Genomic DNA, 26,444 nt, shown 5'->3' with positions numbered 1-26,444 from the left:
TGCTGCTGCACGCTTCACAGCATGATTACCATTCATTCTCTAAAGAGCACTTATTCATTCATCAAAAGAAACCTGCACAGCATTATCATTAATCTAAAAAATAGCCTATGCCTGTGAAGCTGCGAGCGCAGTATGAAGTTTCATTGCCTCTCCACACATAATTAAACGCTTTAGTGCATGAAATTCTATCAGACCATGCGCTGTTATTAGAATTTATGAAGCTTCACAGCCCTACACAAGCGTTGAGGTAAAGCCCTCGGCAGACGCAAACACATCGTGGAATCGAACGAGTGACTCCACAGTGCGCTTGTGCTTAAGGTGAATGTAACCATTTGCTGGCCCTCCGCTCAAGATGCCGTCTCAAAGCGTGAAATTCGGTCATATCGTGCGACATAATAACAAACTTGTCGAACTTCACCGCATCGCCCAAGCGTTGAGGTAAAGCCCTCGGCATACGCAAACACATCGTGGAATCGAACGAGTGACTCCACAGTGCGCTTGTGCTTAAGGTGAATGTAACCATTTGCTGGCCCTCCGCTCAAGATGCCGTCTCAAAGCGTGAAATTCGGTCATATCGTGCGACATAATAACAAACTTGTCGAACTTCACCGCACCGCCCAAGCGTTGAGGTAAAGCCCTCGGCAGACGCAAACACATCGTGGAATCGAACGAGTGGCTCCACAGTGCGCTTGTGCTTAAGGTGAATGTAACCATTTGCTGGCCCTCCGCTCAAGATGCCGTCTCAAAGCGTGAAATTTGGTCATATCGTGCGACATAATAACAAACTTGTCGAACTTCACCGCACCGCCCAAGCTTTGAGGTAAAACCCTCGGCAGACGCAAACACATCGTGGAATCGAACGAGTGACTCCACAGTGCGCTTGTGCTTAAGGTGAATGTAACCATTTGCTGGCCCTCCGCTCAAGATGCCGTCTCAAAGCGTGAAATTCGGTCATATCGTGCGACATAATAACAAACTTGTCGAACTTCACCGCACCGCCCAAGCGTCCCAGGTGAAAATATTCAACTGGAATCCAACTGGTTCCAACTGGTATTAACTGGGAACAACTGGTTCCAGTAGGAAACCAACCGGTCCCAGTTACAGGTCAACTGGTCCCAGTTAGAAACCAACTGGGATGAAACTGGTTCCAGTTGGGATCCAACTGGAACCATCTCCAGTTGTACTGGGAGCAAATGGTCCCAGTTGGTATGCAACTGGAACGCAACTGGAACCATTACCAGTTGTACTGGAAGCAAATGGTCCCAGTTGGGATCCAACTGGAACCTGAACCAGCTGTACTGGAAGCAACTGGTTCCATTTGGATTCCAACTGGAACTTTGACCAGTTGTATAGTAGCAACTGGTTAGTAGTTGGGATCTGTACTCGTACAACTGTTAACATAAAAAAGTTGATTTAAGCGATATGCTGCAACGAGTGCGACATTAGAGATGGGTTTTATCCGACACAAGATTTATTTATATGGATAACTGAATCATGCAGGATCCTCTTGCGTAAATGTGGAGCACATTGCCTTGACACGTACGCGTGCCTTAGTTTCAACGCACTAAATTTGTGAATGTTGGCCCTAGTCTTTAGTTGTCTAATGAGGCATTGGTTCGTCTAATGAGGCATTGGTTCGTCTCATGACGTTACCGTTGCGTGCCTGACCGACATCGCGGTGTTATGGTAATGTTGCACCAACTTTGTGCCGCTGACGTCGTTGCCTAGCTAAGCGCTAGTGAGCTGTATGGCATTTGGTGGAAACAACTGGTGTTTGCAGCACGGCGATATTACTTCCCTACGACAAAAAAAGAGAGAAAAAGGAAAAGAAAATGCTGAGCAGCGCATAGAGCTACACAACGCACGCTTACTACGCGTCCATGGCTAGTCTAGTACAGTCTTCCACACGGTGAAAGAATATTATGATGCTTACACCGACAGTGCTCTACCATGACTAGCCACTGTACCATGACCACAACAACCGCCATTTTGAAAAAAAAAAGAAACATTAGTTGCGTATCTTCTCATGATCGGCTGAAACCTCTATGGCTCAAACAATAATAATGATATAGCAATAAATTTAAATTATGTCAAATAAAAGTGAAATAAAATTCTTACCTCACATAGATAGCGTAATATTTATTAATAGCGAGAAACTTCATCACAAATACGAAACTGTGTAAACGTGCGGCGTAGTTCGGCAGCCATATTAACAGCAAGCTATTCGAGCGAGACATGGAGCGAGGCGTGCGCAGCTGAAAAGATTTTTCTAGAGGAACCTGTGGTGTCATTGCCTGTGTAACCTCATTTAAGTAGTATTAGTGTTGGACATTTTCACCTTTGGAAGACGGCATGATTACAGGCCAACGGATGACACCTGTTTTAACACCGACTACGCGGCTTTGTGGACCCATCGTGTTTGGATTGACGTGCGCACTTTTCCCTGCTCTTGATTCTGCCATTTGGAGGTAATTATATATTGAACTTATTTATGTTTCGAGTGCAAGTGGTTCTTTATCACAAAGGTGTCAATACTGCAGCACATTGTCGTTGACTCGAGTGTTCTACTACGTGACGTTTGTACACATCAATGCTTGCGAGCTTGGTGCTTGTTTTTGAGCCCCATTATCTGCGAGTCAGACGCGTCGTTTTTTTTTTGTTTTTTTTTCACGTAACTTGCCGTAGGTTCCGGCGTAAACGATGGTGCCCGCATTACTTCCAGAAAGTACTACACAGTTCGTGTCGCGCATACAATCTGATTACTCTAGGTTCAGCGATAACATATATACACAACAAATAGTCAACGATAGCATTCGAGTAAGCTACAGCCATGCAGGTGCGTCTTGTGCAGAGCGATAAACTTAAGTGGCCAGTGGGTGAGTGCAGTTACCGAGAAAAGTTCACGTGTCAATACGAACCAGTGTCGTGCAAGACTTGTGCTTTGAATAGCACACAGAAGTATCTGTAGCTCTGCATAATAACGTGTAGCAGAAGTGCATACACTACTGATACACATGTCTGTATGATGTATAAGTAGAATTGCTTGTACGAAGTGGTTGCCTTTTTACTGAATGCATATAAATATTTCTTTCAGATGGTGATGTGCAAGAGTTACGAAATGTGTAAACGTGTGCAAGGTCATCAAGGGAGCATTCAAGATGTTTCATCGCTAAACACAAGCTCAAGTGTCCCAATAAATGTCCAATTTCAACACCAAGCTGCTTCGGCTGCATAAAGTTCACTGAATCGGCTGGTTCTTTGCGACACGCGATGGCAACCACAAAAAGCATACAAGCTATGGCCAGCTTGAATCCCACTTGTGTGTAAACGTTTACCAGTGGTTCCTGCTGGCCATGGCTCACTACCTCTATTGCACAATCGATGCCAGTTGCAATAGGAACTGGAACCTGTTCCGATGTGGACCAACTGGGACCAGTTGCAAAGGGGCCAACTGGGACCAGTTGCAATGGGAATCAACTGGGACCAGTTGCAATGGGGACCAACTGGGACCAGTTGCAATGGGGACCAACTGGGACCAGTTGCAATGGGGATCAACTGGGACCAGTTGCAATGGGGACCAACTGGGAATTGTTCCATAAACCAGTTGAACTGGAACCAGTTGCATTCCCAGTTGGAAATTTTCACCTGGGGTTGAGGTAAAGCCCTCGGCAGACGCAAACACATCGTGGAATCAAACGAGTGGCTCCACAGTGCGCTTGTGCTTAAGGTGAATGTAACCATTTGCTGGCCCTCCGCTCAAGATGCCGTCTCAAAGCGTGAAATTTGGTCATATCGTGCGACATAATAACAAACTTGTCGAACTTCACCGCACCGCCCAAGCGTTGAGGTAAAACCCTCGGCAGACGCAAACACATCGTGGAATCGAACGAGTGACTCCACAGTGCGCTTGTGCTTAAGGTGAATGTAACCATTTGCTGGCCCTCCGCTCAAGATGCCGTCTCAAAGCGTGAAATTCGGTCATATCGTGCGACATAATAACAAACTTGTCGAACTTCACCGCACCGCCCAAGCGTTGAGGTAAAACCCTCGGCAGACGCAAACACATCGTGGAATCGAACGAGTGACTCCACAGTGCGCTTGTGCTTAAGGTGAATGTAACCATTTGCTGGCCCTCCGCTCAAGATGCCGTCTCAAAGCGTGAAATTCGGTCATATCGTGCGACATAATAACAAACTTGTCGAACTTCACCGCACCGCCCAAGCGTTGAGGTAAAACCCTCGGCAGACGCAAACACATCGTGGAATCGAACGAGTGACTCCACAGTGCGCTTGTGCTTAAGGTGAATGTAACCATTTGCTGGCCCTCCGCTCAAGATGCCGTCTCAAAGCGTGAAATTCGGTCATATCGTGCGACATAATAACAAACTTGTCGAACTTCACCGCACCGCCCAAGCGTTCAGGTAAAACCCTCGGCAGACGCAAACACATCGTGGAATCGAACGAGTGACTCCACAGTGCGCTTGTGCTTAAGGTGAATGTAACCATTTGCTGGCCCTCCGCTCAAGATGCCGTCTCAAAGCGTGAAATTCGGTCATATCGTGCGACATAATAACAAACTTGTCGAACTTCACCGCACCGCCCAAGCGTTCAGGTAAAACCCTCGGCAGACGCAAACACATCGTGGAATCGAACGAGTGACTCCACAGTGCGCTTGTGCTTAAGGTGAATGTAACCATTTGCTGGCCCTCCGCTCAAGATGCCGTCTCAAAGCGTGAAATTCGGTCATATCGTGCGACATAATAACAAACTTGTCGAACTTCACCGCACCGCCCAAGCGTTGAGGTAAAACCCGCGGCAGAAGTAGGGCTGCATGAAATGCCATGAAAGCACAGGTGGCGCTTTTGCGCGTGATGTGAAGTGAAAACATTTTGTGCCACTGTGCGCAAGTTTGCATCTCAATGTGTCTTTTTCAGGCAGACCAGGTGATGTCGTTACAGCTCCGTCAAGCTTAACAAGACTACACAAGCGTTGCCATAAATCTTGCAGCAGAAGTAGCTAAAGGTATCAGTAAACTTAATTAATACATGGGCAACGCTGAGCGCCGACGGTAAATGCAAACATTCATTCTGTCATTGCATGCATGTCTGTGCATAGCTGCTTGAAACGAAGGAAGTGCTGTGAAATGCAATATTAGTTATATCAACATTTATGCACGTCACTGCAAAACTTAAGGATTCTACGGCTTGTATGCTTAGTAAAATACAAAAATAGTGAATCAATAAAAAGTGGTTTCATTCATAAGATGAACGAAAACATTCCATGCCTTTTTGCACACAAATCACAGCATGTATAAAAAAAACTGAAAATCTCAAGGAACTCCTAGTAGATATGTGCAACTTTCAGATAATAGCATATGTATGCCAAGATAGCATCAGCTGTCAAAATTAAGAAGTATCTTTCAACTCCTCACAGTCTGTCACTCCCTTTGTGCAAAGCACTGTGAGCTCTCTCTGCTGCAGCCTTCTTGGCGCAGCGCTCCTATGTCACTTCGTCAGAGCCACTGAGGAGAAAAAAATAAGACAAATCCAATTTTATACCTGAGCTGGCTGCCAGCCATCACTATCATCTAGGGGCCCTCAACGCTTGACATGATGTCAAGCAAGCTTCACTTTTCAGCTTTCCCCTGCCTCCAAGCAATCTTTTTGCGCCTTTCTTGCTTATAATATAAGCGGCAAAGTTATGCACACAGTACGTAAGCCACAACATTCAGCAATTATAAATGACATTATTCTCATGCACTGAAACCTAAGCATTTTATTGTTGCAGCTTTAATATTGAATAGGCATGCTTGGATAATGAAATTTTCTGATTGAATCGATAGCAATATTCAGGAAAAATTACCTCTGAATATCGAATCAAATATTGAATATTCCCAATTTCTAAAATAACGAAATGAAAAATGCGGTAGAGTCTGTTAAGGAAAAACAGACTTGCTGGCCTTTTTGGATGCGTATAGTGCCATTAACAACTAGATGTCAAGTCAACTAGGAAGCTTGTAAATGAGAAGCAAATGAAAGCACAATCATATCTTGTGCACAATGACCATGACACAAATGAAAGAAAATGAACAGCATGTCCCAGACACATGTAGTAGAGTATAGTATAGTATACAGCTCAGTGAAGGAGTTAAGGGCAATACTGCAGCCCTGCATATCATTTTGAAGGAATCGAAGCATATGGAGAGATTGACCAAACAATAAATTGCTTTGTCTAATTAGACAGAGCAAATGCAAAGTCTTCCTAAGGCACGACATGCTTATACTCAACTATAGCATGTAAATGACCTCCTCCATATCTTTGTTCAGAAACTGGATCATCTGCGCAACAATCACAGTTGTCCTGCACTATAACCATTCAACGATTCTTCATTTATATCAGTCTTCCACCTTGTAGACTGCAAGAAGTGTTGTTGTCTTTTACAGTGTTCGAACAAAACAAATGTACTATTCGACAACTTCAAATAGTGAATTCTCGAATCAAATACGAATTGAATAGCAAAGACTATTTGATTCATATCCGAAATTTTGAATATTTGCACACTCCTATTATGAAATTGCAAGATTGGCTTGTAATCGCAATACATGTGGCAAATTTTCTATTAAAAAAATGTGGGTTAGCCCCCGCATGCATCTAATTTCACAGCCAATCAACCGTCACTTAATTTCCTTGCATTGCTGCTGTTCACTCAGTCTTTTATACATTGCCACATTTGCACTGATAATACTTGCTACTGGACATATAAATTTTATCTGCAGCGTGATGTATAATATCCTATATATTAACAAGGAATAGATCATACTAGAAATTATCAGTTATCATATATAATATACAAGACAGTTAACTGATAATCTATAAGAGTACCAAAACTGGTGCTAGAGGAAAGGAGGGCAGCAATGTGCAGCAGAGGATTGGGAGGTGTAATTCGAGATAGCATAACTCACTGGCCTAGAATGGAGTCAGCTAATGCAAGGCAAGGATATGACTGAAGCTTTCAATCCTGAAGCAGACATAAATTGGTTAATGAAATTAATGATGGCCATGTATGCACCTTGAAAAACATGGGAGCTTGAATATAAAAATTAAATGTACCCAGCAGTACAGATTGGATTCAGATTGTACTTAGGCACAGAGGATGGCCTGTCTCTCCTGTCAGATGGTGTCCTGCTTGTCTCCCCTCACAGCCACTAGTTGTGGACGGTGGTGGCAACTGATACAACCAATGCATGCAATAATGCAGAACATAATTTAGGTAATTTTTGAAACATGGAAGACTTTTGTCTACCAAAGCAGGTAACAAAAGTGGCACTCATATTTTTGAGTCTGAGAAGAATTAGTGTGCATGTAAATTGTTTTCATATTGGATCCTAGCTGTGCTTCAAACCACAGTGTGCCACATGGCTCTGTTCTGGCCCCCTTGCTGTTCATCAGTTGTCCTGCATGGAGGCTTCAAGACATCACAAGCATTGCGTTCTTTATTTATGCTGATGACATGATGATTTGATCAACGTATGGGAATCTTGATATGCAATTTAACAGCTGCAAAATGCTTTTGACATACTCACTGAATATGCAGAGAGTGTTGGTCCCCAACTATATATAAGAAAGTCCTGCTGCATTCATGTTACTAACAATTAAGATAAGGAGAAGTAAGGTCAGTCTTCAAAACTGACTTTGAGGTAGGAATCAACCCATCAGTCATGCTAACAATTAATGAGCTACCTCTCCTTAGCCTTGGAATTCATCTTTCTGGTTCAGGCTCGAACTAGCCTAGGCCAGTCTGGAAGTCATCGACCTTGACTTTGGACTTAGTATACGGAATTCAACCAAGTGCTGGTAGAGCTCACTCTGAGGTGACACACCAACTTGCAAGTTTTTTTAAATTTCACCATGTATCACCTATCAAGCACAGTTTCGTTGACCGAGCGCTCAGCGGTGGGCTATACTAGATTTCACCATCTGAGAAGTGAGGGCAATAATGGTACTGAATCAAGTCTTATCTCAATCCAAATGCGTAAATTGCATGCCCAGCTTAGCACAATTATGGAACTTGTCATTCTGTGCAAGCATGTAAGACAGCTACGATAACTGATCTCTCTATTAGTTGCAGCTCTCTCTTCTCATTTATACAGAGATCCTCCCAAGATAATGACATTTTCTGACCTCCTGCAGTATGGCACTGTACTTATGTTAGCACTAATACAAGAATAATGTTTAGAAGTAATTATACAACTATTTCTTACATGAGATATCAGGATGCCTACAGGACACTGTGCAATTTACCCAGGCTATGATTTTCAGGGCAACGTAGGATGGATCGCCGTCATCAACCCATTTACAGCATTAAAAATTATTTTTCTTTTATATGCACACACCTGTCCAATTGACATGAAGGAAAGGCTTATTGCAAGACTGTGAGACACTAATTATGCATGCTATCAGATCCTGCCCCACAAAATCATCTAGGAAAGTTGGCGATGATTCTAAACAGCATCAAAGAGAAGAAAAATTGAGGCCTGGAAACTACGGGCAGGCTAATGTGTACTTTTGTGCTCTCATTTATTACTATGAGAATATTCGAGGTTCATATGTGATGGCTTTGTGATGAGAAAAGGAAGAAGTTAGGCAAGGATGTCAGCTGCTATGAGATGTGCTTTATTAGAAAGTATAGGCTGCATTAGTACCTGTGTGGGTAAACCAGCATGTTCCCTGAACAAGTGAAGCTATTTTAGCCTACAAAAGCTGCCTTGAGGCTACTTGTTTTGCTTCAATTGTTGGCAAAAGGTATCTTGCTCTCTTAAATCAATTTTCACAGGAAAGTTCTGCATACTTATAAGATGCACATCATATCTAAGGCAACATGTAAAGCTTTATTTCAATAGCTAGTAAAGCCTTGGCCATCACTAATGTCTCTGCTGTGTACTGATGTGGCAGCACCACGCTTACACATTTAGACATCTTTTGCAGTCAAGCATGCAGGAATGCAGACAACTTTGAAAACCTGTCTCACGTATGATGTTTAAATTGTGTCAGTTTCCATCGTCTCCATGCTGCGTGATCACACGAGAGGTCAACACGGGTCAAAAAATTTATATTTTAGATTCGATAGAATATTTTATATTTTATGCACATAGTATCAAACAGTAGCATGAAAGTGAACATGACTTCTATGCCAAATGAATATTTAGGAGGAAAAAAAATTGGGAAACTGCTCAGTGCGGAGGCACCTATTTCATGCACAAGGCATTCTTGGAAATTCGCAACAATATGAAATACAATATATTACAGCTACAAAGAATATATTTTTGTCTGTAAAACATAGACCTAAAGAAGGGCTAGCTAGCTGTGCAAAACAGAAGTGTTTTAGCATAACTGCTTAATTTGCTACAATTTTCAAAAGTTGCTATATCTACGGTTTTTTATCAACTATACAAATCCGTGGAGCCTGTTGAAATTTGGTAGACTCTGAGACCTTAACCTATTCAACAACTTTGCACAATATTGTTCTTGTATCACAAATTATCAGTTTTACAATTCACTTCAAATGTCAAGTTTTGATGAAAAAAAATCAAAATAAAGAAAGAACATTGTAGATTAAAAACAAGTTGCATTATTTTTTTTGTAAGGACAATACTACAGGTGGTAGAAATGAAAGCTTCACCAGAACATAGCAGTGCGCTAAGAAAAAGGGACATCGGGGTAAAAAGAACATGCACAAGGCTCTGACTTGCCTAAACTTGACTATGATTGTGACAGAAAGGCAGTTTTGGCCTTATGGTTAATACCTATACATAAAGGTCCGTTCACTGCAATCATTATTCGCTTTACTGGGAATAAAGAAGCATCAATATAACCTTTACGTGACTCTTTTATTTAACAGCATATGTGCGCAGCTTATGGCATAGATAATTTTTAACGAAAGTTTGTATTTCTTTGCGTGCTAGAATTAACTGTTAGTTCTCTGTGAATGTGCACAGGTAACACAATGTACGGCAGGTGAATGCCTCTAAAAATGTCACACTGGTCATTATATAAATGTCGTTATATAACCTAAGATGCAGTGGTGGGAGTGGGAATGGTGCTGGTTAAAGCAGTGTTAGCTGGCGCATAGTTCCAGCTGCCAGGTGCTTAAAACTGCCAAAACTACCTTTCTGTAGCAATCATGGTCAAGTTTAGGCAAGTCAGAGCCTTATGCATATTCTTTTTATGCTGATGTCCCTTTTTGTCTGATTATGTCTGATGTTTAATAGTACAAGGGCCTGGAATGACTAAAGAATGCCATGAATGTTTCATGATACATTTAACACTTAAAAATGGATTGCTATAAATAATTAATATTGGCTGTGTACAGGCTTAAAATTACTTGCTGTATAGGAGTGTAAAATATATCTGCTGTTAAAATTACAAGCCTATAAGTGATGTTTGTCTTTGCTAAAATGCATGAGGAGATGAGAAGATAAAGCATTTGAACTGGTGTGGTCTTTTACCAAGCACTCTGTGCCTTTCCAGAGCCCTTACGCACAATGGTTTGGAAGCTGGCACACCATGTGCACTGCAGCATTGCAGCTTAAGCCTTCAACTGGAGGCAATGCTATGATTTAAGACTTTGAAGACACTGTATATATATCCAGCATATCTACACCACTGAGAAAAGTACCTGACAGTTTTGTTATTGAAAAGTAGATTGTTGCCAAGGAAAAGGGCTGTACTGAAAGGTAAGCAGGTGCACATTATATCACACTTCATGTCACAGCCTATAGGCTGATAGTATTTGCCAAATAAATAAATTTAAAAAATATAATGTAATAATAAATTGTTGTTATGCTGTTTTATGGATAGGCCTATTTTATAGACATGTTTTATGGCTAGACTACCTGTTCTCCATAAAGACATGGAGAACAGGTGGACCCTCCAAACTTGTTGCATGTTGATGACTGGCTGCTCATCAAAAGGTAAGAATGTGTACATGCCATCCGTTTTTATTCTCCACATTCCAAATTCCAGCCACCTTGCTTGTCTTTCCATTGGGATCAGGCTGCACGAAGTGTAAAAAGGTAAAAACAGAAAAAGCAAAATCTGATTGCCAAACAAAACATGCGTCCAAGTGTGTATGCTGCTCCCTAGACTTGGTATACCTGATCCCGTTATCTTGTGATGAGGTGTAACACGAGAGTGCAGAAGCACCACTATCCATTCACTTCGTCTTGACTGCCTTACTATTTGGCCAGTTACCGTCACTCATGTGGATGTAACCCCATGCTCAATGACACACTTATGCTTTCCCATCATTGCAACAAATTAACGAGCGAAATAATTGAAACATTATGTATCAACAAATTACGAGACAAATGTATTAGCCAGGCTTAAATTGTGACCCTTGTGACCAAGAAATGCAATTATCTAGATGTGTGTCCTGAGTGAAATGAATTATTGTTAAGTTTCTATTTTTGTACATGTCTACCATTCTCTAACATTGTTTTGTTATCACGTGGCTTTGTGAATCTACTTTTGCACTTTATTTTTCTCGTTGTGTATACTGTTGCTTCAGGACATATATATATCTATGTATATATTAGCATTTTCCTTAAACAAATATTTTTCTTGTGTATACAGCGCCAAGTCTTTACTTTCTTCACCTCTCTTCTTTTGTCTGTGTTACATCGTGCTGCCAAGCAAGACATCGCTATAAATCTGCCCCCCCTTGCCCATCTTTCAGTTATTCTGCACTGTGTGTAATTCATTACTGACCTTTATATATTCCATGTATCTTGCAAATTGCTTCTGAACATTTTACGCAAGAAAAGCTTTAGGTCCGTGAATGAAACGTGAGCTCCACTTTCAGGGCCTCTATAAGTGATGGATGCTTCTTCCTAATCTGTGAGCCAGAGATGTATCCTAGGCAGCCTCTACAGGGGGCCCAAGTCAAAATTTGCAAAAGAGAAGGGGGACCTCACTGCACACTATGAGCGCTAAAATGCCAGCATTCTCAGGGGAAGCCTGGGCCCTCAGGACTCGGACTCTGCCGATGCTGCAAGCTCATTTCATTCTAAGCCACGGCGAGCAGGCACCATATGCAATTAGGCCATGCACAGATACTTGTGTAATTAGCTTAGGACCACGTTTTTGTGGTTTTTATATGTTTTTATTACTTTCACTGTGCTAAGGCAGTCAATGTGTAGTAATATAGCTTTAAGAATGCTTGTGCCTATAATATGGGGAAAATAACTGTTAGTGCTTTGCTTGTAAGGATGCTTGTTTGCAGATTAACAGCCTCACATGCAATATAAGAAGGTCCCAGTGCTGCAAACAATACTCTTGCTTGTGATTTTGAGGTATCAGTGATGAACTCTGAGCATGTATACTTCTATTTCAGTTATAAGTATTGCAGTTGCATATATGCACACCTAGCACATGCTTGGAAGCTTAAGGAATGAGGTGTCGCACTCTTTGCATTGTTACTGTTAAGGTGGCAAATGCTTAGCATGGGTCATTAAACGATTTCCAAGGATCGATCTGTCCAAGATCTGGCAACAATGCTCTTAACATTGTTAGATATGGAGCTGTTTCCTGCGATTACTTCGAGTTCCCCAAACCACTTCGAAACGCAGCACAGCTAATTGAGGAATGCAGAAGCAGGAAAGCACATTCCAGAGGAGCGGCCGAGCAAACAAGTTGAAGGCAACAAGTTCACGTGCCAACAAGTTCGTACGCCGCCGGGATTAGAAGGGGGGCTCGGACAATGGAGCATGAGCAGCCCTCCTCTTCTCCTCGTTAGAAGAAGTGCATTGCCAGTCTGCGAGGCAAGACCGCAGAGAGCCGCCAGGTGTGACACTGCGACACGGGCGCCTACCATTGGCTGAAAATGGCGTCATCTGAGCGGACTCTCCTATTGGTCAAACATGACGTGACTTGCAGTGCTCGAAGGGTTTATAAGAAGCCTTCCAGAGAGACCAGGACATTCCCCGATTCCCTGATTCTCCTCTCTCGAACTTCTTGCCGCGGGCCGCAGCGTCCGAGTTGCTGCCGGCCCGTAATGTCTGTACGACTGTTCATTGACGTCTCACCTCCTGTACATAATGTAGAATAAATACTCCCAAGTTGTGGTTTTCATCCCGAAGTCCGTCCCTCAACCCCTACAACATGCATTGTGAATGGCAGTCTGCATGTTGGCCATGTAGATAGCTCAGAGTATTTGACATGCCATATACTACAGTGTGGCAACAGTGTTCAGAATCTGAGTGAATGTTAGCATGAGGCTACTAAGTGGCGCACTTGACTGGGGATGCAGAGGTTGAGGGAGTAGAAGGGAGGTGGGGCGGGGTCGGGGCTTTGACAGCCACATACAGACATCTTGGGGAAGGGGGGATGTGTCCTTCGTGCCCCCCCCCCCTCTGTATATGCCACTGGCGTTGCTACAGGAGTTGAGCACTTGGGGCACATTTCTTAGTCAGCTTTAGGTGATCCCTAAGCCCAAGTGATGGATTGTCTAAGGGCTGCTCCAGGAAAAAATCTCTGAAGAGATATCTCCTGTGTCCGGGTAAGGTCACAGGCAAGGAGCAGACTTATCGGGGAAGTAAGGCACATATATACGTGTCCCACCAGAGGCAAGATTCCAGTGCGTGGTTGGGATCTATTGGGATTACAGTTAGGTTAGGTGGAGGAATACAGTTAGGTGTCACAAATGAGGCAGTTGATTGAGCCAATTGGACTGCCCAAATGGTTGAACTAATTCCATCTGTGCCCTTGTACTCAGTGCACCTCAATACTGAGATGTAAGGAAGTGTAGAGTCTGAATTTATTGACAGATTTGTAGCATTCTTAACTGTAACTTGTTTGAGCTGCTTCAATGCAGTAAGTGACTGAATCTTTTATCGTAAGTGATAGGGAGGGACTTGCACTATTATGATGTGGGGTGCTAGATGGACTAGATGGCATCATGAGAGGCTTTCAATGCAATTCAAGTAGTATGGTGAGCTGGGCGTTTCTGCCTTGTACGTGACGAAAAAATCAATAGCGGGGTGAGATGGGCTCACATAGTTTTGTTATGCTCAGCATATTATATATGTCACAGATGCTTATTTCAGGTAAGCCTCACGAGATTCCATAGCGCCATGTTGTGTAACAAGATTTTTTTATATCTGGAAATATGTAGTTAGAAAGAACCTGATGGGCTCAGTGTATACCGATTGTCATTGATCGTCAACTTGCCCTCCCCAAAGCCGCATTGATACGGCTTACTTAGCTTTCTAGAAAGTGTAGGAGATGATGCGATCTATCAATTTGCATAGACAGCTACAGTAAGTATCACAGACCTGTTGCTAGCTGCCATTGATGGATCCTAATCTTGCTCCATGAGAAGAGGAATTACAATGGCTTTCTTTTTTATGCAGAACAAAGATGCCTGAAATGACAGATTTTGTTTTATAATTTAAAGAATCATTAGTGTTTCAGGATGCAAGTGAATTAATATCTTGTTTATCTATAATTCCATCAAGTGCCAGGGGCAGACTTATTACAGAAATTTAAGGAGGCTTTAAGCTCAGAATGATAATAGCTATAATGTGGAGCATATTTGAAGTTTACTTGTTTTCGTTCAGCAATTTCACATAAAAGAATCTTAATAATACGCATCACTATAGGAAATAGGTCCGAAATGTGAAGCGCCCACCCTCCCCAGGTGCATTCTTTGCCTGACCTCGTAATGTGTTCCCTTAATTGATAATTGGCCAATGGCAAAGCATGGGTTTGCTTAAGCCTTCCAAACTCAACAAGCAACCACGACTGGGTCACCGTACCTTTCATTATACATTATCTTGAATACATATTCAAGGTCTTCGGGACCGGCCCAGTTTACTATTACTCTTTCAAGGATCCGCTCAACTTACTCGAGGATAAGCACGAGGACGCGGATAATCCCGGGAACGCAAGAAAAGAAAGCTTCTGTTTATAATCGAGCACAATTAATTGTGGCGGCCACATCGGTTTCTCCGCGATCCGAGTCAGTAATATTTGCGCAGCTATGATGACATTAAGACGCACGGCGCTGCAGGAAAAGGGGTGTCAAAACTGGTTCACTGGTTGCTTCGATCTCGAAAACGAATCGTAGTGACCGACTTTCGTGCTAGACAGCTAGCAAAGAACTCGTATGGGCCCGACCCTTTGAGGAAACGTTCGAGTGACAGTGCGAAGACTGCAGTTTCACGCATCTGTCACACTGTATATAAATCCATATTGCGGCGTTCGGAGATTGCTGTAAACACAGCGTGTGGCGACGTAAACGTAGGCATGTACGCTTGCAGCGCTTGTCGTCTGCTGCTCCAGAGAGGAAACGGGGGAGAAGCGTGCGTGTGCTTGTGGCCCCACCACATTCCTCGGGCTCTCGGGTGACGCACGAGACGCTCAAAAAAATTGCTTTCCATCTCTGCAGGCACCTGATAGATAGCAAAATATTTTTCTGCCTTGTAATATTGAACGCTGACTATTATTATAGCGAAACGCATGACAGTATAGTTGAAATAATTTTGCGTTGATGTCTTTAATCAAAATGTGTACATTAATGAACGCATAAGACAATTTTCTTTTATATCTTTGGAAGTTAAACGCATTGTTTAGTAAGATTTGATATATTTCAATTGTTTTTAGTTTAATATATTAAAGTGACGTCACTTCCGTGCGTTGCAGGAGTCGATTATGTGTGGAGTCGTCTGGGGAGCACCGCGTTACACGAGTCGCTGCCTTATTCTATGATGTAGTTGCTCCGCTGTTCAGCGTTGGCTGTCGCACTCGTGTACTACATCGCTGTCGTGTTTGTGTCAAGTGTCACGGTTCGTGCTATTGTGTTCCCGTAGCACTTCTGAGATGACTGAGAATATTTTCCTCTTCGTTCCGAACATCATCGGTACGTAAAAAACCAGAAAACTTCTAACGACTCTTGTAATCGTTGAGCGGATTTTTAGTGAGCATACCGTAAGAACATGTGATTTTAGAGTGCTTGAACCACCCGCACACAGTTCACGCTCTATCTCGCGTTTCAATAGCTGACCTGCTTCCAAGACGGTAAAGCGAATTTGAGATGAACATCTTAAAAGTAGTGAGGCTATTTGTGGTCAGAGCTCGCAGTTCACTTTTGTCTGAATGGACCTGCACGAATTAAACTGAAAAAAAAAAACGTAAAAAAGTAGTAAATAATTTCGAGTTCTCTGCCACTGATATCGTTTCAAGTAGTGGGATGCTCTTGTGGGGACGGCGTCGGTATATATTTGTTGCAACGATAGTTTAATCTCATTATACCTTGAGGTCGTGACCTATGCCTGTGCAATGGAACTGCAGGGTCCTGAACGTTTAAGTAAATAGTTTTATCAAGCATGTAGAGTGCTGTCTGAACCTGTGCCCTTCATGTGCAAAAATATCCGATTTTTAACAGAATACTTGTTGCGAACTTGTGGTTTATGATGGCGCCTTCTGCTTGATAAAAAAATATAAAAAGAAATATTGGCTTACATTGTTGGAGTAAATATAAAAAACTGCGCCACCGTGGCCTGTATGTGTGAGCGGTACTACGCCTGTCATTTGTCAGAGAGTGGACAGCGTTTAATTAGTATGATTTATTGCCTTGCAGGATATGGCCGCATCATATTGGCTCTCCTGTCATTTTACTTCATGCCAACAAACTGTCTTGTTGCATCAATTTGCTATGGAGTCAGTGCGTTTCTGGACTGCATCGATGGCCACGCAGCAAGAATGTTCAATCAAAGTAAGAAAACGTGTTGGACAACATGTCATGATGCTGTTATGTGTTCTGGAAATGGCTCTGTTACATTTGCTGGTAATTTCTACTTCTGCCTTTTCACTTATGTTCCTATCTGGTCAGCACCATAGTGAGCATTAACCCCCGCAGGGGCGCCCGCGGCAGCAAGGCGCTTAGTTTGTTGTGACACCACGTACTTGAGCACACGAGGGTTGGACCCTCCTTGTGTTTAACCGTGCATGGCTTAGCCATGTTTGGCGAAAAGGGGATCCTGGAGGTTGAGCCGATGCTGAGCGTTTAGACCTTTAAGGCCGCTTAGCAGAGGCAACACACTTTTTTGGCCTCCGCTTCCGGTAGATGGCAACTCCGGACTGATCCATCTGGGAGAAATCGGTAGTTGTGTTTTCCTATCCATCCTGCTTTCTAATCTTCATCTTTCTCTTACTTTGTCTTCTCCTGGCTTCTTTTTACTTCTAATTTTTCCAGACAGCAAGGGTTAACCTATTGTGGGATAGCCAACCATGGTTATAGCAGAAACATGGAGTTGGTGTTTGCAGGATTGTTTCTTAAATGTCCTGAGGCATCCCCTTGATGGGCTCTACGGTGGGTGGCTGGCATTACTGCCGAAATCTGAATTACACTTATGAAGATTTCTTTTCCAAAATTTTCTGATCAGCCTCAGAAACGAGGGTGCACCGAAGAAATCTTTTAGTTTTTTGGCAACTAGAAGCTAAACTTCCCGTGGTTTCACATGATACAGAATGATCAACCAGAAAAGTTGGGGGTGTATGATCCAGCCGTTCCTTGTGTTGAAATGTTTGACTGCAGCTCTCGGTTGAGGCTATAAAGTAATGAAGATGGCAAGTGGGGATTTCCTCTTGGAACTCGGAGATAAAACAGCATGACAAACTCCCTAACCTATTGTCATTCGGGGACTTTCCACTGACAGTATCACCACACTGTACTATGAACACCATCCATGATGTCTCCGCTGAGGACCTAATGGAACTGACCGAAACTGAATTATTAAATGGCTTGAGTGAACAGAATGTCATTAAAGTTAAAGGAATTAAGATGAGGCGTGAGGGCAACGTGATCAAAACCAAGCACCTAATCCTTACTTTTGGTTCGAGTGTTGAGGCAGGTTACGTCAAGATCCACGTCAGGCCATATGTTCCACATCCTCTGTGATGCTTCTAATGCCAACGATTAGACCATAGTCCACAGAACTGCTGAGGCCAACAGACATGTGCTTAATGTAGTTCCCATGACCATTCATCCGAAACATGTGAAAACACCCTGTACTGTGTCAATCGTGATGGTGAACATGCCACATACTCATGGTCCTACCTGTCTTGGAAAAGAGAAAGAGATTGTAACAATCAAAGTGAAACTTGGCGGATGCGGCCAGCGCTGCTCCGCCATCCAAGGACAAGCCATCAACCTCCAAGCTGGTGAGATCCAAGGTCGCATTGTTTGAGCTGAAGTTTTTGAAGCAAACAAACTGCTCACATGAGCACAAGACCAGTGCCTCTAAAGAAGTGATGGAAACAACACCGAACGTGACTGCGCAATCAGCGCTCAAGGAGCAGCGTGATTCTATCGGGCACTAGAAAAAAGACAAACCTCGCACCAGGGTGCATGGAAAGGGCACCATGAGCAAATGTTTGTTTCCTAAACACACAGCACAAACACTACTCTTTCTATGGAGACACATATACTACAATGGAATGTAAAAGGACTCCTCTGTCACCTCAACAATATCAGAGAACTGCTCAAATATAATCCAAAGGTGCTGTGTGTTCAGCAAACACATCTGAAACCAACACACACAAATTTTCTCCTACGATATGCCGTCTTTCGCAAAGTCCATGATGCGGCTACCACCTCATCTGGTGGTGTAGCAATAATCGTGGACAAGTCTGTTGCTTATAAGCATTTGCCACTAAGGACACAACTCAAGGCAGCTCGGGCAATCACGTTTAATACATTGGTTGCGGTCTGCTCGTTATAAATTCCTCTGAATTTTAAGCTCACTAAGATTATTTTTATGGCTTCATTGACCAGCTGGCAGAGTTCTACGTGCTTGTCGGGATCCTAATGCTCACAATACTTTTTTAAGACACTCCCAGTGCGACGCTAGAGGTTGTCTCATAGAAAGCTTCATTATAAGTTCCGGTGCATGCCTCTAATAAGAAGGAGGCCACATATTACAGCCTACAACATACAGTAATCCATACTCATCCATCGATTTAGTGCTTGGATCACCCACTCTTTTTCCTGACCTAGAATGGAATGTTATTGACAATCCTTATGGAAGCGACTGTTTTCCAATAATGTTGAACATGATCAAGCAATATGAGTCTCCTCTGCATGCCCCTAGATGGAAGCTAGCCTCCGCCGATTGGGATCATTTTAAAGAATCAACTTATTTAGCAGAGATTTTATCAAGAATTTTAGTATTGTTGACACATTCACATATATTACAGCTTTTATTATTGATGCTGCAGTAAAGTTTATACCAGAAAGAAAGGGTTAGTCATGTAAAAAGCGTGTACCATGGTAGAGTGAAGAGTGCAGAGGAGTGCGGAAGAAACAGAATAAGACATGGGGAAAGCTGCGCCGATATCCAAATGCAAAAAATATTGTTGATTTCAAACACATCTAATCAAAGGGGAGGTGGATGCGGCGGCAGGCTAGGAGAGCAAGTTGGGAGAAGTTTGTCTCCAACATAAATTCTTACACGCAGGAGGCAACAGTTTGGAATGGCCTCAGAAAGTTGAAGGGGCAGCAAATTCACCCGTTGCCTTTGGTTGATGACTAAGGGAGTACCTTGGAAGATCAGGCTGATGCCCTAGAAAAACACTTCAAGTGTGTGTCAAGCTCCGTACGCTGCTCAAAATCATTCCTTAAACACAGAGAACTAGCAAAACTTAAGCCACTAGTGTGTAAATGCCGACTGAATGAACCGTACAACCGTCCTTCTAATGTGGCCGAGCTGAGAGCCGCCTTGAGGGCATGCAGCAGCTCTGCACCAGGGGCTGACAGAATCATCAGGTGAATGCAGAAGCTGGTGCCTGTACGTCAGTGACGCTGAAATGATTAACACTTGACATGTCACCTAAATGATTTATTTTAATGTAGCTGCTGATGTACTCCAGAACATTAAAAGCTATGCAGTAAGGCCAGACTTGCCACATCTTTCTTTTTGCATGCAAATGTGAGACGGCTAGTATTCACTGATAACTTGCAGTGTGCTTGTTGTGTGGCAGTTAATCCTGATTTCCGAAAAACAATATTTGCTTAACAGTACATGCCGTACATTTTGTAATACATTTATACATGTTCCTGTGGGCGGGCAGCGCAACCCGGACATTTATACACTTGTGTTCTTCACATTGCGTTGAGCATTGTATGCACTATCATGTTCAGTATGAGTTGCAATACGTATGCCATGGCCAGAGTACTCTCTGGCTTGACCTGGTGGCACTAACATGCAGCATGCGTAAAAAATATATATAAATAAAAGAAAATACGAAATAAAACTGAAGATTGTAAAGATAACTCCAAGAGCCTGGAGTATCTCTGACATTATGTGCTTATGCTTAGGAGCAGGATATCTCTTTCTGTATATTTATTGCGGGAATTGCTACCTAAGCTGTCTCTCATTGTGTATAAAACAAAATACACTGGCACTGTGCAATGGTGCTTTCTGTGTGACCCATCCCCACAGGTACCAAGTTTGGTGCCATGCTTGACCAGCTCACAGACCGTTGCGGCACCATGTGCCTGCTTGTAATTCTGGCACAGTTCTACCCGAGCTACACCTTCTGGTTTCAACTCAGCATGGCCATTGATGTCGCCAGCCACTGGCTGCATCTGCACACGTGAGCTTTTCCATTATACGGTCCCTATTGCCAAGAAGTGTGTACATTGTGCTAACTTTATGTTGCTGAACTTTGTTATGCCTAAGGGAGAGCGGCTATTGGAGGCAATCACTATGTGCTCGCTAGAGCTGGTGACGGACCCCCGCTATCCGACTCGACTAGGCACGTCGGTGGTGCGGGACACGACGGCCGACCTGACCTTCGTCAAGAACGTGCGAGGGGCCGAGTGGCACCTGCACGTGAACCTCGGCAGCGACCACTACATACTGGCGGTGACGATCCCCATCAAGGCGGCACCACCGAGAGAATTTAAGGTCACTGACTGGGACGCCTTCCGCAAAATAAGGAAGGAAGACACAAGCGAATATGTGGACCTAGACAGCCTTTTTAGAAGGCTGAAAGAGGACGTTAGCAGTGCGACAAGGGTTGTCCAAACTGAACTGAACGTGGAAAGGATGGACGCGAGATTGGCATACCTATTAGAGGCAAAGAATTCCATCATGGCCAGGTGGAAAACGCAAAGACTAAATCGCAGACTGCGAAAGAAAGTAGCGGCACTAAACCGGGAAATCAAAGCGCACTCGATCGAGCTTTCCAAGCAACAGTGGAATGAAGTGTGTGTGTCGGTAGACGGACAAATGAAAACCGGGCGCAAATGGAACTTCCTAAATAAACTGTTCGACGACAGGCAATCCAAAGGCAATCAGAGATTGGCAATAGATAGGATTTAACACAAGCAAGAGGAGCAGGGCAAAACGGAGAGCGAGTTCCTAAAGGAGCTGGCGGATACGTATCTGCCACTGGGCCCGTCAGACGATGGCGACTATCCACAATACGCCGGCACAGAGGTCGAAGAACTCGACGCGCCCTTCATGGAATCGGAAATTTGGGATGCCTTACAAGGCCTCAGCGGACGCTCCGCGACGGGCCCTGACGGGGTCTCGAACAAACTGTTGAGAAACCTAGATGGAAAGTCGGTCGAGAAGCTCACCGAAGAAATCAACAGAGCGTGGGAAACGGGACGAGTGCCAGAGGTCTGGAAAGCGGCCTCGGTCATACTAATACCGAAACCCGGTAAACCACTTGCAACGGAGAACATGCGGCCAATATAGCTAACCTCGTGCGTAGGCAAGCCAGCGGAACGTGCCATACAACGAGTTTCGCGGTACATAGAGAGAGAGGGCCTCTTCCCACATAACATGGTAGGCTTCAGACCGGGCCTCTCCACACAGGACGTAATGTTACAACTCAAAAAGCACATAATCGACGGCTCGACCAGAGACACCAGGGGCATACTTGCCCTAGACCTAACGAAAGCGTTTGACACGGTCAGACACAGATTTATAATGGAAACGATCTCGGTGATGGGGCTCAGCCGGAAATTCCACTCTTACATAGGCTCCTTCGTCAGAGACAGGAAAGCCATGATCAAAATAGGGCAGGCCACATCCGATTGGTACACGCTGGGCGCGAGGGGCACCCCACAAGGGGCGGTGCTTTCCCCACTATTATTCAATATAGCAATGAAAGGGCTCTTAGACCGGCTGACGAGAGTGACCAACATCAATCACGCCCTGTACACAGACGACATTATGGTGTGGTGCCCGGGAGGGTCCGACGCAAAAGTCGAGTGGGCTCTTGAAGAGGCGTTGGACACAACGAAAGAGTACCTGAAGAAAACGGGACTCCGTCTGTCACCCAGCAAATCGGAACTGTTGCTGTACAGGCCCTCGAAACAAGGCATGCGGAATTTGACGCCGATCAATCAAATACCGATCAAATTACACACGAGTGCCGGCCAGCCGATCCCCAGAGTGGACACTATTAGCCCCGAGAACGAACACGGGCGGCGCTGCGAGCGCCGCTCGCGTGACGTCAGGGCACGGACTCGCGCCTGTCGTCTGCTACAGTTCGGGCGTTGTCCGGGCGCTTTCTGCGGTGTTTTCGTTTTTTCGCCCTCGTTCTCTCTGCTTGAATACTTATGGTGGTCGTCTCAAATATATTTTACGACGTCTTCCTTTGCGAACATTTATTCAAAGAGCTAATTTCTTAGACAACAATGCAGCTCTCGAAGGCAACGCTACAGTGCCAGCCGAAGCGACGCAGACCAGCCCATTGCGGGTTTTTCATGCGCGGATAGACAATCGCAAAAGCATAGCCTATAGGAATCCAGTTATGATACCATACCTGCCGCGGTGCAACAAGTATGTCACAAAGCTGGCTATATATGACTTCTACAGCAGTTACGTTGATTTTATTCCGCTAAAATAGGTTTGCTCACGACGAGTAGTTCATGGTATAATATCGAATTTTTGCATTTCCTCACAGAAACGCTCGGCAGTAGCACGGGGACTTAACTAATACTGGAGCTTAGATTCTACACGCCTCACTTGCTTCTTTAACTGCTTGTCAACATTAGGCGGTTCTTCACGTGTTTATTTTTTTTTAAGCGGCGGAAATTTGAAGTAAAGTTAATGAAGGCTTACAGCTATCTACAGAGTACAAATAGGAATGTACCAATATATATTTCCTTTTCCGTGCTACACGTTCAACTCACCTTTTTAGGGGGCGTTTATTAATGATTAATAATGTAAGTTAAGTTCCTCTTTTTTGTCTATATTACCAAGTGTATATCATTTATTTATTTCAATGCCGCAGTGTGTTTTGCATTGTTATTGTGGAAATATTTCACTGTTCTTTCATATATTGTATAACTGCAATGTTTTATGGCCACTATATAAATGTAATTTATATGGCGCTTGATGTGTTACCCCGTGCAGCCATATTTTACCTAAGGGGGTGAGGTTACCTCAAGCCGCCCCTGTGCGACTTTTTTCCCTCATCCACCTCCACTTACCACTCCTCTGTATATGTGTGTGTGTAAATGGAAATTAATAAATCAAATCAAACTCACTTGAGAAATTTACTGGTGCTTGATGCTTGAGGAATATACATGACGAATCTGTTTGGCGAACTGACACAGGCTGCTCGGCCCAATTTTTTTAGTGAAGTATGCCTGCTGGACCGCATAGCTGCAGCCAGAAAGAAGTCGAAGCGTCAACGATTAGTAGTATGGGACATATTGAAGATATCGAAATTCCCCAGGTGGAGGGTCAGAAATCAAGTGAAAGTATATGCAAGGCTTGTGGTGCTTTCTTTATGAATGTTTGCGATTGGATTGGAGCAAACTTAATTTGCCTGCAAGGTTCTCTTTTATGTACCGACGAAGCGAATAGTTATCCGTTTGTATAATTGAATAACGCTGGATCGAGACATGGTGAGACAGAAGGTGTTTGAATTTTCCTTTTGTATACAGGAAATCTAAGCTGCGGTGTAGTAGCTCGAGAATATTTTAGCCATTCCAGTTGGCGCTGTAAAAAAAAATGCTTTATGGTTTTAATTCGAAGTTGTAGTGAACTGATGGGTTTCGCGAACCTAGCGTGCCTCGCCATACGGACAGTCGATTGCTACCGTTACGTGATCAGGGATGTGCCATATTGTCGATAAAGGCTACTGAGGGCCACTATGAAACATTTCATCACTTTCAATTGAGTGGCTCTCGATCTTAACAACGAAACTTTTCTCTGAGGTGATTGCTACTATGGTGTTTGTGAATTAACTATGTAAATACTCTACATGACGCGCCGTCGTGTTAGCAGCCATTAGCAATTCGTTTTTTGGAGGCCTGTTTCAGAGGGGGATGAAAGTAGCAGCAAACTTCTTCATAAGAAATGCGCGCCTAACTATTTTTTTTTACGCTATAATGAATGGCCATATTTGAATAGAACAACACACCAGAGTAATAGGAATCATGATGAGAGCTTCGCTGGGCACTGTCTTTCTAAAATCAAATAACATGTTGACGCCAATTACCAAATTTTTCTTCCACGTAAAATGCAATGCCTCTCATAGCTAAATACTAAAGGAATGTTAAGTGTTTAGCGAAGCATCATACACAACTTCGCGCGTTGAATTTGCAGATATTCTTTTTTTAGTCAAAATTTACCGATAGACACGGCGCATATATGCATTGCAAAACCTAGTAGACCCCTTTAACGCTACTTAGCTTGCGATATCCAAGCCGCAAAGTTTCTCGATTCACACGCTTTTGAAGAAGAAACTGTGGTTAAGGTATGGCAGCTGAAAGAAGCCGACGTATTCTTCAATACGTACGGCTCGAGCCACCCATAACCCAAGCATACACGAAGGGAACGAGCGCGCGCGGCAGCCGAGCGAGCCGGTGCGAGCGGCGTCCTGGCCGTGACGTCACTCGCGAGAGGGCGCCACTCCTAATTCTCGGGGCTAATAAGAATCCTGGGGCTGCTAATTGAAGCTAAAGGCGGTAACACGCAAACAGTCGTGAGACTCACGTCCAAAACAGAGAACATGCTCCGGCTGATCCTCAGGGTGACGAACCACAGGGGAGGGCTCAACGAAAGCAATCTCCTCAGACTTTACCACGCCTTCCTCATGAGTCACGTAAATTACGTAGCCTCGGCGCTAAAATGGACCAAGAGAGACGCGGCCAAGATAGAGACACTGATGTGCAAGAGCATCAAGAGGGTGCTAGGTCTTCCGATCACTACAAGCACAGAGCGGCTCGATCGGTTAGGGGTCCACAATTCACTAGCAGAAATCATCGAAGCACAGACCAAGGCACAGGTCGTGCGGCTGTCGACCACCAGGGCCAGCAGACGCATCCTAGAAGAAGCAGGGATAAATGCAGAGGCAGAGTTCAACGCATGCAAGGTCGTGCTCAGCTCGGCGGTCAGGGGCACTTTCAAGGTAGAACCGCTTCCGAGAAACATCCACCCGCAATTCAACGAGGGGCGCCAAAAGGCGAGGGCCCGAGCACTGCTGAAATCGACCGCCAACTTCCTGGGACTGGCGGCATTTGTAGGCAGCGACAGGTCAACAGCGACAGCGACAACAGACGCGGCCGTCTCGATATGCTGGGATGGTACGATCATTAACACTGCATCGGTCAAGAGGGTAACGTCCGAGGTGGCCGAACAGGTGGCAATAGCCATGGCAATGAGGGACCCCGAACGTCCTTACGTGTACACAGATTGGCGATCGGCGGCCAGAGCATTCGCCTCGGGCTCGATATCGTGGGAAGCGGTGGCCGTCCTCGGCAGCGAGGGAGCCGCGGGTCATCACATCGTGAAATGGTTTCCAGCCCACATGGGGGCCGACGTGCACCCCGACTTTCCCAATGCCAACGAGCTGGCGCATGGACGCGTGCGGTGCGGCGATCGTGGTGAGCGAAGTGGTGGGGAGGGAGGGGAGCACCGAGACCCGCTGCTCACCTTCAACGAAATAACGCACTATCAGCTGTCAAGGAGGACCTTCCCGCTCCTCCACGCTAAACTCACTAGACCACAGTTATCTATATTCAGGATGCTTCAAACAAGGTCGTTCCCCTCGAGTGGCAGGCTGAGCCTTTATTCACCAGAAGTAGAGCCGCAATGTCCAGATTGTGGCGAATCGTACTGCTCGCTTGCGCCCATGCTCTGGCAATGCTCCGCATTAAGCGGCACAGTGTTCAGCAAAGAAGAAGACTGGGTGGACGCCCTGCGAAGCGACGACCACCAGACCCAGCTCCGGGCCGTCCAGAGGGCTCACGAAAGGGCAGAGGCTCAAGGGATTCCGGTCCCAACGTGGGTGCAGCCTGCGACCCCTGCCGACCACTAAACCAAGAGTGGGTGGGGAGGGGTTGAGGACATGCATAGATGCTGTTGTGTTCTCCAAGCATTGTGTGCTTCCTCTGTAAAAGTACAAACATTTTGTACT

The 26,444-nt window shown here is 44.4% G+C and overlaps 1 protein-coding gene and 1 long non-coding RNA gene across 3 annotated transcripts in view; both read left to right on the top strand.

Moving 5' to 3' along the window:
• The first annotated feature begins 1,021 nt into the window (after positions 1-1,021).
• On the top strand, positions 1,022-3,217 carry LOC135898456 (uncharacterized). The gene is made up of 2 exons (XR_010563338.2): positions 1,022-2,468; positions 3,095-3,217. It is a non-coding gene; the product is annotated as an uncharacterized lncRNA (long non-coding RNA).
• Positions 3,218-15,721: 12,504 nt separating this feature from the next.
• Positions 15,722-26,444, top strand: part of Pis (phosphatidylinositol synthase) — a 30,841-nt gene continuing 20,118 nt past the window's right edge. Inside the window, exons 1-3 of one of the 2 annotated variants that reach the window (XM_065427626.1) lie at positions 15,722-15,915; positions 16,636-16,770; positions 20,498-20,651. In XM_065427626.1, the coding sequence (XP_065283698.1) occupies positions 15,876-15,915; positions 16,636-16,770; positions 20,498-20,651 (329 nt within the window). In that variant the 5' untranslated portion in view covers positions 15,722-15,875. Of the gene's footprint in view, positions 15,916-16,277; positions 16,363-16,635; positions 16,771-20,497; positions 20,652-26,444 lie in introns of those variants that run through there. The other variant, XM_065427627.1, reaches the window with a different exon arrangement.

This window comes from Dermacentor albipictus, chromosome 2, assembly GCF_038994185.2.
Source record: "Dermacentor albipictus isolate Rhodes 1998 colony chromosome 2, USDA_Dalb.pri_finalv2, whole genome shotgun sequence".
NCBI lineage: Eukaryota > Metazoa > Arthropoda > Arachnida > Ixodida > Ixodidae > Dermacentor > Dermacentor albipictus.
This window is presented reverse-complemented; position numbering and strand designations above follow the sequence as displayed.